This window comes from Pogona vitticeps, chromosome 2 (genome assembly GCF_051106095.1).
Source record: "Pogona vitticeps strain Pit_001003342236 chromosome 2, PviZW2.1, whole genome shotgun sequence".
In the NCBI taxonomy this organism is placed as follows: domain Eukaryota; kingdom Metazoa; phylum Chordata; class Lepidosauria; order Squamata; family Agamidae; genus Pogona; species Pogona vitticeps.
Window position 1 is genome coordinate 208,604,178 of NC_135784.1, and position 15,529 is coordinate 208,619,706.

At 44.7% G+C, this 15,529-nt stretch overlaps 1 protein-coding gene across 1 annotated transcript in view; it reads left to right on the forward strand.

Annotated features, from left to right (window-relative positions):
* The window catches only part of GRIN3A (glutamate ionotropic receptor NMDA type subunit 3A), a 146,851-nt gene that overhangs the window by 93,756 nt on the left and 37,566 nt on the right, over positions 1-15,529 (forward strand). Inside the window, exon 4 of the mRNA XM_072991995.2 lies at positions 14,466-14,611. Coding sequence (XP_072848096.2) covers positions 14,466-14,611 — 146 coding nt within the window. The remainder of the gene's footprint in view (positions 1-14,465; positions 14,612-15,529) is intronic.

A 15,529-nucleotide genomic window follows, 5' to 3' on the forward strand; every position in this document is an offset into this window, starting at 1 on the left:
GAATATGATTGTTTGTCTAATGTAAATACCACATTCAGGATTCTGGAGGGAAGCACCCTTCTTTGGTCCCTCAAGGAGATATCCAGTGCTCCCACACCCCCTCTGGCAGCATTTAAGTAACAGAGCGAAGCAAGGAAGAAAAGCAAACACAGAGGAACAGGACTGGCACTGGCGACTTTATGGGACAATATACTGGGCAGCAAAGATAGAAGAGGAACGAGAATGAGATGAAGACATTTCTTTGGGGGAGGGACCAGACCAAATGTGGCAGGGAAAAAGTGGAAACCTTTAAGGCTACAAGTGAAGTCTGCTGGCTCATGGTCACCTTAAAAAGTAAGCATTTTCCCAACACTGGCAAAAGACAACATACTCACGCTCCACACCCTGCACTGAGCCTTTTGTAGGTGTGGCCAGGCTCCCCCTGACATCAGAAGGGATGCCTACAACCAGGCTTTGAACTTGGGTGGCATCTCCCATTCTGTACTTCCCCTCCTTGAAGGGATTTCACTGATCAGAGGCCAAAGGAGAATTCCTTCTCCTTGTTCCTAATTGGAAAGGTGAACAGGGAGGTTCACAGGGGAGTGTCCTCTACTCCATGAGGCGAGGCTTTGGGGAGGTCTTTCTCTCTGTGGACCATATTGGTCAGGTTCAGACAGACTTAGAGGTGGGCATGAAACCAAACCATGAACCAAAAAAACTCAACAAGCTGGGTTGGTTCGTGGTTAATTTCATGACCCAGTTCGAGGATCCCATTTTGCTGCAGCAAAATGAAATGTGGAACTTAGTTCACTTTTTGCGCGTCGTTTGCGTTGGCAAAAGGCGATGCCCGCCTGCCTTTTCCCACAGCCGTTGGTGTCTCTGCCTCCCTTCTCCTACTGCTGCCACCGCCACAGATGCCATCCTCAGAGGCAACTGGCCTCTGGCTCCCCGGCCAGAAGCCAGCCACTGCCTCTGAGCATGCACCCATGTCGGCGGCAGAGGCAAAGGTGGCAGGAACAGGTAGGAGACACCACCCCCCAGGCACAAACTGGGAAACCAAACTGCAAACCAGTTCATTTTTGTGGTGGCTGAACCATCGGTTTTCTCTGGTCAGACTCATGTGACCCTTTTTTGAATTGACTTTGTCAAAGAGTTTACGAGCACTCCTTACCTTTGGGGCAGCGCGAGGGGAGAGAGGAATTGAGAGATTGGGAATCCTGGATGCCGGAGGTGAACCCTGTTACATACAGCACTGATGTTACCTGTCTGTCATGGGTTTGGAGGGAAAGTTCCATCCTATGGGGAGTGGAAGGCGGGACATCAGGAGGAGGGGCTGTACTGTATATATATGGGAAGCTTGTGTGGAGAAGTTAGGAGACGCTGGGATGTGAAGAAGCAGCAGCTGGGAAGAAGAAGCTGGTGTGGGAGTCTGTGTGTCAGACAGGGTACTACTGTGTGTCAGAGTACCAACCTGATAGGTTCAGGTGTCTGTTGGTTAGCCAGAACTGATAGGTTCAGGGTCTGTGCTTCAAGTTAAGGGTTCTGTGTGAACCAAACTGTGTGTATGTATGAGTGAAACTAAGCCACGTTACTAAATCTTATTCACCTGATCATTTTATTTTCCCTGGGTGTGATTTAAATAAACCTTGTTCTTTTATTTGTTTAAAAATCCATCCCTGGTCTGTGTGACTTCTTATAGGGAATGGTTGGTGGCAGCTTAGTTAACGTGTGGCAGATCCCAGTAGGTCTGGGTTTGTCACATTGATTGGTGTCCAGCGTGTGGGATACGACTGGTCCAGTTGTCCAGCGGTCCAGCAAAGCCTTGGCAAGTGTGCCCAGAGCAAGGGGGGTCTAGTCAGGGACAATCTGAGAGCGCGTAGGTAATCTTCTAGGTGTACCTCACGGGGGGGTGCACTAGTAGAAGAACGTGTAACCTCAGATTGGGGGCTAGATTAGGGAGCTCTGAGGCAGCCTGTTTTGGCGGGAAAAAGCTGAGGCAAAACTGTGAAATAGCAGTGAGCTAGTTTGTCTGCTGAGAGGCCCAGCAGAGGGGGGTAGACTCTAGCTCGCAACTGTTGCAAGTAGTGCTGAAAGGACAGCAGCAATCTATAGGGAAAGCTGGTTCTGAGGCAAAAGAAAAAAAAAAGTGGTCGTTTTATTTTGAGGCTTGACTTTTGAAAGCAGCCTGTTCTGAGGGGGGATTATGCCCTTGACTCGAAGCCAGATGGCAGAAATGGGTGAAGTGAAAGACCCACAGGTGGACCAAGGTTCTGAGGATGAATTTGGCTCAGTGCAGGGTGACAGCACGGGAGAACAGAACCCAGAACTCAGGAAAATACTCCTAGCCCAACAGCATGAACTGAGGGTGAGGGAAATGGAGGAAAGATTAGAGAGAGAGAGAATGGAAAAGGAGGAAAGATTAGAGAGAGAAAAAAGGCAATTTGAAATAGAGAGACAGAGAATTGAATTGGAATTGCAGAGAGAGAAAATGGCGTTTGAATTAAGAAAATTGGAAATGATGAACCAGAACAATAATAACAATAGGGATTCTGAGGGAGGCCAATTGTCTAAAGCTGACCTGAAGAAATTCCCTGTGTACCACAAGGGAGATTGTCCTGAGGTGTTCTTTTCCCTAGTGGAAAGAGCGTTTGTGGACTTCTCAGTAAGGGAAACTGAGAAGATGACCATCATGCGATCTTTAATCAGTGGTAGCCTGGCTGAAGTCTATGCCGAGATGCCTGAGGAACTGATGAAAGATTTTGCAGAGTTTAAAAAACTGGTGTTTGCAAGACATGGGATAAATGCGGAACAGCTGAGGCAAAGATTCAGGTCCCTCACAAAGAAACCAGAGCAGACTTTTACCCAAGTGGGGGCTCAATTGGTGAGGCTGCTAGAGAAATGGCTATCTCAGGAGGGGACAGAGACCTTTCAGCAGCTTAAAGACTTGATAGCGCTGGAACAGTTCTATTCCGTCCTGCATGGGGAACTGAAATTCCAGGTGAGGGAAAGGAAACCAAAATCTGTGGCAGAAGCAGCCGAGATCGCAGATTTTATTTCCCAAATAAGAAAGTCCTTGGGTGAGGGGAAAGCGATGGGGAAACCTAAAGAAACCTACAGCAAGTACTCTCAGGGACCAGGGAAAAGCCAGCAAGGGGGAGGGGCCCATGGTGAAGGGAAGCCCTCAGACATGAAACTAAGACCTCAGATTTTGGAGGGAAAACCAAAACAAGATGAGAGAGAATCAAAATACACCAGAAAATGTTATTTCTGTCAGGGAAAGGGCCATCTAATCTCAGAGTGTGAGAAGTTAAAGCAGCTAAAAGGAATTGTGCCTCAGGATTCGAGTGGAACCAAGCCAAAAGCTGTGTTCTGTGTCCAGAAAGAGCAAGGCTCATTGTCACTGAGGGAGCCTGTTGCCATGGCTACTCAATCTGGAACAGCTACATCTGCTGATCAGGCTGAGGAAAATGGTCCTCTTGTAGAGGTCAGGCGCTGCCTGCTGGTGAGAACAGATTCTCAGTTGTTTGAGACAGCAGGGGTGGACGTAGGAATACTTGACCGTCAGTATCGGGGGCTGCGGGACACTTGTTCTCAGGTGACCCTGTGCCATCCAGATATTATTCCTAGGGAGTATGTAATCCCAAATGAGAGCATGAAGGTGGCAGGGATTGAGGGGCAGGTAATCTCACTGCCAGTCGCGGAGGTACCTGTCAACTTTCAAGGCTGGAGGGGAGTTTGGCGGCTAGCGATTTCATCGACTCTGCCAGCAGCCGTGCTCGTGGGAAATGACCTGGCTGAACATGTGAAACGGGTGCTAGTGATTACACGCTCACAAGCCACCACGGGGACAGTTCAGGGGGGTAATGATGAGCCAGAGATGGAAGCAGGTGGGGGGAGTTCAGAAGCTGTGGTGGAAACCTTAACCACAGACAGCAGATTTGGACAAGAGCAAAAGGCAGACGCCACTCTCCAAAAGTGTTTTGAACAGGTGACTGATGCCCAGCTAACACCTGAAACCCCAGTGAGATTTCTGGAGAAAAAGGGGATTTTATATAGAGAGACCCTGAGGAATATCTCAAAAGGGGGAGATGGGATCAGAAGTCAGCTGGTGGTACCTGAAAAGTATCGCCCCATGATCTTACAAAGGGGGCACTCTGACATGTTTGCTGCACACTTAGGGGTGAACAAAACACAGCAGAGAATCACACAGAATTTCTACTGGCCTGACATAGGGAAGCAGATCAGGGAGTTCTGTAAACAATGTGATGTGTGTCAAAGGCAGGGGAATAACCGCGACAGGACCAAAGCAAAGTTGTGCCCTTTGCCTGTGATTGACACTCCGTTCAAATGCATAGGAGTGGATATAGTGGGACCTTTGCCCAAGGCCACAAAGAGGGGGAACAGGTTCATTCTCACCATTGTGGACCATGCCACGAGGTACCCTGAAGCCATACCCTTGACTAACATTGAAACTAACACAGTGGCAGATGCCTTGGTGGGGTATATGTCCAGGATGGGATTTGCCTCAGAAATAATCACAGATTTGGGAGCATCATTTACATCAAAGCTCATGAAACGCTTATGGCAAATCTGGAATTAAGCACAAGGAAACCACTGCCTATCATCCTGAAAGTGATGGGTTGACTGAGAAGTTCAATGGGACTCTAATGCGCATGATTAGGGCTTACTTGGCAGAGAATCCAAACAATTGGGACCAGAAGCTGCAATCCCTTTTGTTCGCTTATCGATCAGTGCCACAAGCCAGTACCGGGTTCAGTCCATTTGAACTTTTATTTGGGAGAAGGGTGAAAGGGCCCCTTGATTTAATCAAGCAAGATTGGGAGCAGATCACCCAGGATGACCCACAAGACGTTGTGACAGATAGAGACTCTTTAAGGAAGGACCTAAAGAGAAACCTAGAGCTAGCAGCAGAGACCCTGCAAGCTCAAAAGGTCAGAAAGAAAGTTTGGGATGACCAGAAAGCCGGGGAGAGGCACTTTAACCCAGGGGAGGGAGTGCTTTGGCCTAGGCTCTGCAAAGAAAACAAACTGCAGCTGGGTATCCCAGAAACAAAATATTTGGGTCACATGGTAGGGGGAGGAGTGATAAAACCCCTGGAGGCCAAAATAGAAGCTGTTCGTGATTGGCCCAGACCCAACACCAAGAAAAAAGTCAAATCATTTCTTGGGTTGGTGGGCTACTACAGAAAGTTCATCCCGAGGTTTAGCGAGATTGCGGCTCCGCTGACCGATCTGACGAGGAAGAAGACTGATGACCGCATCCCGTGGACCAGCGACTGTGAGGCGGCATTCCAGAGGTTGAAGGAGGTGCTCGTCCAGTATCCAGTGCTGCGTGCTCCAGACTTCGACCGGGAGTTCATCATCTACACCGATGCATCTAACAGCGGGGTAGGAGCAGTTCTTTGCCAGGAGGATGAAAATGGTGACCAGCATCCAGTGTCCTACCTGAGTAGGAAACTCCAGAAAGGTGAGAGACATTTGGCAACCGTGGAGAAGGAGTGCCTGGCAATAGTCTACGCGATCCAGAAGGCCAAGCCTTACATCTGGGGAAGACATTTTGTTCTGTGCACTGACCATTCACCACTGCAATGGTTAAAGACAATGAAAACCCACAATAGCAAACTTATGAGGTGGGCTTTAAACCTACAGGACTATGACTTTGAAGTGAAGGTGGTCAGAGGGTCAGTGAACTGTGTTGCTGACGCCTTGTCAAGAAGACCTGAAGAATGAAGACGGCGAAAGAAACATGGACTATGTATATATATTGATGACAAAAAGTTAAATGTACCTGTTTTTTGAACTTGGTTTGTATGAATAAAGGTAAATTGATGTAATGTATATGGTAAATGTTTAAATGCCTAATTGATATGGTTAACTTAGAATGTAAGTATAAGTAAGTATGATATTGAATGTATAACTGTTTTTGTGTGTTTTATCCAGGTTGTTTTTTGGGAAAAAGCACCTTAGCTTTCCCCCTACAAAACAACTTATAAAGAGGGGAGGTGTTACATACAGCACTGATGTTACCTGTCTGTCATGGGTTTGGAGGGAAAGTTCCATCCTATGGGGAGTGGAAGGCGGGACATCAGGAGGAGGGGCTGTACTGTATATATATGGGAAGCTTGTGTGGAGAAGTTAGGAGACGCTGGGATGTGAAGAAGCAGCAGCTGGGAAGAAGAAGCTGGTGTGGGAGTCTGTGTGTCAGACAGGGTACTACTGTGTGTCAGAGTACCAACCTGATAGGTTCAGGTGTCTGTTGGTTAGCCAGAACTGATAGGTTCAGGGTCTGTGCTTCAAGTTAAGGGTTCTGTGTGAACCAAACTGTGTGTATGTATGAGTGAAACTAAGCCACGTTACTAAATCTTATTCACCTGATCATTTTATTTTCCCTGGGTGTGATTTAAATAAACCTTGTTCTTTTATTTGTTTAAAAATCCATCCCTGGTCTGTGTGACTTCTTATAGGGAATGGTTGGTGGCAGCTTAGTTAACGTGTGGCAGATCCCAGTAGGTCTGGGTTTGTCACAAACCCTATTTGGGAAGGACAAAACCCCAAAAAAGGAACCAGTGTTTGGAAGATGGGAGGAAGAGGGAGAGCAGAAGCAAGCAAAGAAAGAATGAGCTAGGTCTGCGAGTCCAGCTGAATCCGAATTGATACAAGAAAATGCAGTGATCAGCTGGGTTCCTTAAAGGTGAGAACAGGCCACACCATCTGTCTCTGAGCAAGGGATTGGCTGTGATGGCTATTCATTAAAAGCTATTGTGAGTGGAAATGTGTCACACACAAGCACACCCAGTGGGAGTGCTTCATCCCAATGCAGTCATTCATCTGCTGCAATCTTGCTGCACATCTTCATCATCTCCGCCTCCCCCAATTACTGAAGCTGTCTTCACTCCCACTCCACACAAAAAAAGAATATATATTAAATTCAAAGATGCATTTAATGTCACTTTCCATTTGGGCCTCAAACGTCAGCAGGGAAGGAAAAGCATTGATCAGCTTCCTGAGAGGCATCTCATTGGCCACTACCAGGAACTAAATGCTGGATTAGATAGCCCTTTGGTCTAATCCAGAACAGCTCTTCTTCCATATCATCTTCCATTTGAAACCATCATGTGACAGTATATTTTTGGACAGTGTCACAATGAATTAAGGGGTAGGCGCATTGTGCAGTGATCCTGCTTCCTCATCTAGGACCTGTGCCTGAAATGCAAAGGCAGTACCATTTACCATGCTTTGATCTCTAGAAACCAGCCAGTGAAGTTTTACTTGGCACGCAGCCAAAGTGTTAATTGCTACAGATGAGAACGCTATTAAAGGTTCAAATGTTGGCAACCTGACACTTCCCCCCCCCCTTGCGGGTGCAGACTAAAGGGGAAGGCCAAAAATAGTGAGCCCTGGGCAAGCTTGCTCTCAGGGAAGCCCATCTGCCATTATTGATCTCCTCTCTGAGGAATCCACCCTTCATCCCAAAGTGTCCAAGAAAACAGCCTTCTGGAAGACAGATGGCTAAGTTGTTTCAATAAATCTTCTGGCTATACAATTAACCTCATGTGGTGACGGTGGTGGTGATTTTGAATCATTCAGAGCTTTTTTTTAAAATTAAGATACCAATTACAGTTCCATGTTGTCTCCTCCCAGTAGTTCATTTTCATTACGGTCACAGTGTTTAAAGTGTGATGCTTTTCTTCCCTGTTTCTCAATTTATCCAGTAAGGTTCATCTAGAATTATGCTGTAATCTACTGGAATAATCTTTAGTATAGCAAACATCCCGTGTTGTGGTGTTTCCTTACAACTGCTTTTCCGTTGCATTCCTTGCATATTTCAGTTTATTTTTGCATGTAATTTACTCCCCTTCCTTTGCCTTTGCTCTCCTCCATAAATCATTTACATATATTTTCTTCTGATACTTTTTTGTGTAACATGTTTCCGTCTTTCATAATTTAAAGAGTATTCATTCTTCTTTTTTTTCTTGCCTGGCATTTTAAATAAATATTTCAGATGTAGAACCCAAGTGTAGTGCAGTGGATACAGTGTCAGACAAGGATTCGGGATGCCAGGGTTGAGATCCGTGCTCGGTCATGGAAACTCACTGGGGAGGAGTGGGATGATGGAAGTCAACACATATGTGCATGGGCAGCTTCGTGCCAGTATATTGCTGCATGAAATTCCCAACATCAGGCTGAGTCACAAGGCATTTTGCTGCCCGAGGCACAAGACAAAATGGCACCTGATGTCCCCCACAATTCCTTGTACAAAAGCTAAGTGGATTGGCAGTCAAACTGTACTCCAGCATGGGAGATAGGATGATGTCCTGCATGACACCTGAGGGAAGCAGGCGCTCATAAGGGTTCTGGGTCAGCAGACGACGTTCTGGCCTTGACTACTTTGTCCTCACTCTCTATCCTTCAGCATCCATTGCCTGAGGCGACTGCCTCGCTCTGATTCATGGTAGGGATGGCTGTGCCCAGCATTTCATAAAACAATTGCGAAAAACTGGACATCCTTGAGGCAAAAGAAGATTCAAATTCTAAAGTAAGGGCAGAGTGAGTTAATAGCATCCACATTTAGATGAACGCTTGGAAGAAGCCACAGTTATCTGCTAGGGACACTATGAAAAGTGGTCTCTAGATTAGCACAAACTATCTATTTCCTCTTATTTTCTACAGCCGTGTCTGCTAATATCTCTGATTTTCATAGGGGCCTTGGGCCCTCTATCTACATTTTTGCAAGGCTGGCCATGTCAAAGAGCCAGAGAAGACTCTGCAGTGCTTTAGTGCAGTTTAGATTTAATCGTAGTGAATCAATGAGTTCATGACTGCTATGAAAGCGTTCCTAGCCGAACTTCAGAGCTAGTCTGCAGCACTGTCTCCCAATCAAGCACTGATAACAGCCAGTACCCTGCCATGTCATAGGGCAATTGTTCGTGTTTTTTTCCTGTTTGGCTTGATGCCCAGTTTAATGGGAGATAGCTAATTCTTTGCATGCATTTCAGCTCTCGAAAGCTGCAGAGATGTTTTTATAGATTAGTCCATTGCAGTGCTTTATTTGGTATAGAGAATGTCCCAGAAAATTATCTGACTTCCTCTCTCTCTCTCTCTCATCCCCCCCTCTTTCTCACACACAGACACACACGCGCGCACACACAGAGAGAGAGAGAGAGATCAAAAAAGCAAAAGTATCACATAGGTATGTGCCTCTCTCATTATACAAAGCATTGACTTGTATGTGTAAATGATGACAGGCCATCACAGATAAATCACCACAAGCTTTTCTGTGTTGGCAGTGTTTGCATCTGAATTGATTTGGAAGTTCCGATACAACTTGTTTACCCACCTGAAGCACCCATCTTATTGTGCTCAATGGTAGTGTTGGCCTTGTGACCTGATATGTAGACCAACAAAAGGCAGTAGATTTACTTTGACTGGATACAGAACAGTTCTGAGGGAACATTTTCCTTTTTAAGGGCCATGTTTGCTGAGCAGGAAAGTGTTCAAATCAGTCATTGTGGGAGTGGTGGGATGAAAGCTAAACATAGGCAGGATTACATCTTTTCTCTGTGGTTCCCTTTTCTGCTCTCTCCATCCTCTGATATCCTTCCTCTTTTCTCTCTGTTTCTGATTCCCCTCACCCGTCTCTTCCCTTCCCCCATCTCCCTATCCAGGGCACAGGAGAGGGACATATAACTCCTGCCAGAGGTCTAACTGCTTTTTCAAATTAGGCTGAAATTATTAAACTAGGCCAAAAGCTTCAGACTGCCTTCTAGATATAACAGATGCAGGTCCTAATCAAAAGCCCTACTCAGACAAAGAATGGTGATGTGGGCATACAAGGTCAGTCCTGTAATGTCCTCATGTATGTGGCAGCATTAGAGATTTTTGCACATTGAGCACAAATGTGTGTAGAGGACACTGTAACACGCTACCTAAATATGTTCACAGACAGTGGTATAATGGTAAACTTGGAAGTACAGACACTCGTCACTACAGTCCCCACAGCCAAACCTCCCCCCACAAAAGTCCAAGATGACTACTGGACTGAGCAACATCAATCAATGAGGAACTCCTTTGTAAAGCCAATGGCTCTTGTTTGCTCATCTCATATCATCCTCAAAAACTTTGCATTGCAAGAAGGATAGTTCACAACAATATACTGTTCCTAGGAAAACCCGTTTCTTTCATAGCTATTGTAAAAATTACAATAAAGCTTAGAGGGGATGGCAGATGATGTCATAGTCCGTGCTATTCAGAAAGTCCTGGGGCTTCAATTCAACAAGTGCTGGCTCCACTACACCTCTGCTCATAGACCTCTCTGCTTAAGGCACTGCCTGTGTTCACAAACACAGGAGTTCCATAAGTGCATACCGATGAACACCCATATGGAATCTTCTTCTGATACTGGTACTCAACCCACAAGAGCTTAACAAATTTCTGAGTGCATAGGAGGCTTCAGGGAGCGGGACAAATTTGCATCCACACATCTCAACCACAAATTTAAACCACCATGAGTTCCTACAAACACCTGAATATGACTTCTCTTTAGATACATGTCCTGGTGGAACATTTGCATGGCCTGTGAGAAGGCTCCTTCTGTGCACAAGTACAGATTCCAACGATGTTTTTGCAAAGAACACACTTAGAGATTGAAAAAGATACTGATGGCTTCAGGGGTTGTTTTCTCTGGGAAGGAGGACTTACTGGGGATGAGGATTGCAAAGGTACAAAAGTAGAGGAAGCATTTGGAACTGAACCATGTGAAACACAGACCATCTGTAACTGTTTAGTTCCAAGAAATAGGGGAGCAACTATAGACTATGATTTGCAGTCTTGAGACAATGTTTCACAGCAAACCTTCATGTGGACCTCTTCTGTTTCTAGGATTAGACACTTCAGTGGTTTAAGTACCTGGCTATGGAGCCAGAGGTTGGAAGCTCAGTTGCCTTGCTGTGCCTCCTTGATAAGGTGTGGACATGATGATCCATAAGGTCCCTTCCAGCTTTATAGTTCTGAAGTTATTATTAATATTAAGATAGTCACAAGACTGCTGAATGGGCTCCTGAATTATAGGGAATCAGGCCTACTCCAACCAGTTATAGATATATAGAAGATGAAGGTGTTCTCTTCATTGACTTTTGGCACAGACGTTAGGGGCTCTGCCAAGGCAGGAAAATTGAAAGGGTTGGAAAAAAATCAATACATTTGATCTTAGATATATCAAGAATTTCCTCAGCTCAAGCAATTTAAAATCAAATTTGGAATGGTATCAATCTCAGATTTGATTCATTTTAGGATATTTGATTATTGAAATTAGTCAAATGAGTAGAGCCAGGCCCTCCAAGAGATGTCTACTCTAAACGAAGAAGAGGCTAACACTTTAGCTGTTTAATTGTTATCCAAGTGTGGTTTTAATAGGCAGGCTTTATGTGTTTCAAGTTTTAACATAAGAAATTGTTTTCAGATAGAGAATTCTATGCACCAGAGCACAACTGGATATGGCTAACCTGGTCATATAAAATTGTTGTTGTTTAGTCGTTTAGTCGTGTCTGACTCTTTGTGACCCCATGAGCCAGAGCACACCAGGCCCTCCTGTCTTCCACTACCCTCTGAAGTTGGGTCAAATTCATGCTGGTAGCTTTTGTTTCTGTTCATGGGGTTTTCTTGGCAAAGATACTCGAGTGGCTTGCCAATTCCTACTCCAGGTGGATCACATTTAGTCCGAACTCTCCACTATGACCTGTCCGTCTTGGGTGTCCCTGCATGGCATAGACCATAGCTTCTCTGAATAACTCAACAATCTGTGAAGGGGATAAAATTGTTAGCAAGGGCAAAAACCCAATTCTTGGGTGAGGGAAAAAAGTCTTTCTCCTAATCAAAAACCATCAGTGTGTGGCTTTTCGTTGTTTTCAGTTCAGACTAGATAAAATGATGCAATGAGGAGGATTCTGGGGCATTCAAATGCAAAGATAAGAACTGTGTCTGTGCAAAAACTGTTGGTTATACTCCAGTTACGGAGAGCATTATCTACCTCCATTTCTTTACCATATAAGAAACTGAAAGGTTGAGGACAAACTGAATTTTCTTCTGTGAAAATCTGATCCGTTGGTGACACAAGAGGATGGCCCTCTTGGTAGTAAAGCAGTCACTTGGGGGAGAGGGGAAACAAGGAATGTTGGACTCAGTGAGTCCCATAATCGCTCTTAATCTAGGACGAGGGTTGAGGGATCCATCACACTTCATTTTCGCAACATGCATATATTATTTTTAATGTTCCAATTCCATGCTTACATAATAGTGTTTTGTTTCAGGATGTACATGTTTGTTGTGGTCTTGTTATTTGTTGTTCATGTGTGTTGTATTTGAAAAGGTCTGATGATTTAATCAGTCAAGTGGCTCCTTTTAGTTCTAAATGACTGTTTTGTGGGCAGGATGAAATGTTGACTGAAATCCTGCCGCTTTGTATAAGGAAAGATGTTAACATTCACAGGCTTCCAGGCAGCAATGAAAGAGTCACCACTGCAATTCTCACAGGTGCCAACACCAGCTGGAAGCCAATGTAACACATTTTCATACACAAGGCAACAGGATCTCAGCCACTGTGAGGTACGCTATAGATCTAATAAGTTGTAAGACAACAGACTGATGTCTGTGTGGTGAAAAATGTACTTGAATCTCTTTGGATTTACAATCCTCTTACTTTGATTTGACCACCTGGCAAATGATAAAGAGGAAAATTAGCTGTGACAGAGCCTTGCATATATATTTAGTTAAGTTACCACATGCTATTTTTCTTTTGACAATTCTGATTTAAACTTACATTACTTGAGTGGTGACGGGTGATTTGAGATATTCTGAAGTGTCCTTCAAAAACTTATTAAGGAGCGCATACACAAAGGCTGTCTTGCTCTGTTGAGGAATAGCTGGGGTATTGTAATGTCCTAATGACAGCAACCATAATATGAAGATTGAAGTGGGCCCAAGACTAGCCCCATAATGGCCCATTTTCCAAATGGCACTATAGAGAATAAATGACATTGAACAGCAAGGAGGAGTAGACAGAAGCTGTATATGTCCCTGTGAAGCTCTTCTTAATCTTTATCCTCAAGAAATAGTAAGGAAAGATCACCTTCTGTTCAGACTTCGCAACAATGGCCCCCACACCATCTGTGGAGTGTGACAAATGGCCAAATGTCCTCCCAGTTTCAGGGCTATACAGATGGGCAAGGACACTCTGGCAGCATCAGATGACCCATGGCCACTTCTTTACAGCTGTCTGGAAGTCTCTGTATTGCTTGGGTTTCATGAGAGCTTTGCTGTACAGAGAAAAAACCAGCCATTCATGCCAATAGCATTTCCACTTCCAGAGCAGGAAAGACACGGTGTATCAGGAGGGATAGGCCAAGACCCTCTTGTTGCCTGATATGAAAGACAATGAGGTGTCCCCTCTCCCATTCCATCCACAGAAGCTGCCTGGCCTAGCACTTGAATCTTCCTTCAATTCTGGAAATGTTTTACCACCATATGTCCTCCACTGTTCCTGGAAAATTGGACCATTTAATATTACAGTGGTGCCTCGCTTGATGACGATAATCTGTTCCAGTAAAATCGCTGTACAATGAAATCGTTGTCAAGCGAAATTTTAAAAAAATCCCATTGAAATGCATTGAAAACTGTTCAATGCGTTCCAATGGGCGAAATACCTCACTGTCCAGCGAAGATCCACCACAGAGTGGCCATTTTCCAGTGCCTGTCTTATGAATAATCAGTCCTGAAAACAGCGGGGAGCCATTTTAAACAGCGGACGGCCATTTAGAGAGCGGCCGATCAGCTGTTTTAAAATCATCGTTTAGCGAAAAATCGGTTCCTGAGGGACTTGCCATAGTTTGCTGTGGTCCACACAGTCAAAGGCTTTTGTGTAGTCAATGAAGCAGAAGTAGATGTTTTTCCAGAACTCTCTGGCTTTCTCCATAATCCAGTGCAAGTTAGCAATTTGGTCTCTAGTTCCTCTGCCCCTTCGAAATCCAGCTTGTACTTTGGGGAGTTCTCGGTCCACATACTGCTGAAGCCTACCTTCTAGGATTTTGAGCATAACCTTGCTAACATGTGAAATGAGTAACCCTAGGCTACCATAATTACATTAACAAAGTGATCCCACGAGATGTAAGCAAGCTGCAGGCATCTTTTTAGAAGCACAGAACTGCTGGAATGTTTTTTTATAAATAACCTGTAGCCTTACTCCTTTAAAAACTCAAATTAGTGGACTGGTCTTGTACAAATGAAGCCCATCATCACAGGTCTCAGTGTGCCTCATCTGTAAGCTGTCATGATTATGTCACTCACTAAACACAGAATCAGTGATTCTCAGCAGTGTATTATGTAACAGTCTGAGAATCCCGAGGAACTGACGACAATACAACATTCTTTGCTGTATTTTTTAAATTATTTGAGCTTTTTTCCCCTCTTCCTCAGCTGCATCACCCTTCACAAGGTTTTCGCTTTGGAACGGTGCGAGAAAGCAGCGCTGAAGATTATTTCAAGCAAAGCTTCCCAGATATGCATGAGTACATGAAAAGGTTCAATGTGCCTGCAACTCCAGATGGAGTGGAATACCTGAAGTAAGTGTGTCCTTTGCCTTTGATTACCCACACAGTGTGTGGCAATGAACATTATGTGGGTATGGGCAACCACAGGACTATTTGATTTAATTTGGACTGGAGCTCCACTGCTTTGGAGGTTCTCTGTCTGTGCCACCTAAAGCCAGAGAAGATGGTACAATGGACTACCCCAATTTAATATCACTGAAAAAGTCCATCATTGTGATGGACTGTATGGCTAGGGTAGCCAAGTGTCTGACTTTATAGATGACAGCCCTCTGTCTGAAAGGCAGACGACAATCACCTATTTAAAAGTGTCCTTTGATTGAACTGCTGTCCAATCATAATCCATTTTAGAGATTAAGAACAATAATGTTTCCTTTAAATCAGGAGTGGGCAACCTATAGAAAGATCTTCCGAAAGTGGTCAGTTTGGACTGCCGGTAATATTTTCCTTTCCTGGATGTCCCCTGGGGGGAAAGGATGATGGGGAGAGAACTCTTGCCTCTGCCTTCCCCAGTCCTCAACAGATTATCCCCAAAGGAACCAAGCCAATGATAGGGGAAATGTCCTCTACCCCTGTGTTGGATGGACCTCACTGTAAGTAGATGAATTCTATGAATGCTTAACCAGAGAAGACTGTTCCATTCAGCCACCTAAGGCACTGTCCCAGCCAAAATACAGGGCCATATCTTCCCCAGTTAGAGAATCTGTTACAATAATGAAGACGCCTACTCAGTCAACCTAGGATGTCATACCTCTGTTCAGTTAGTTGTAACGTGTTAAGCAATTGTGCCACAGTGTCAGTACAGGGGAAGGAACCAAAACCAAAATTAAATAGCCGTTCCTACTGTTGACTTTGGCTTCACTTTGGCTGCCCTGTCCTACCAGTCCTAATAGCTGCCACTATGACTAAGCTATATGAAGGGTCAAAGACGAA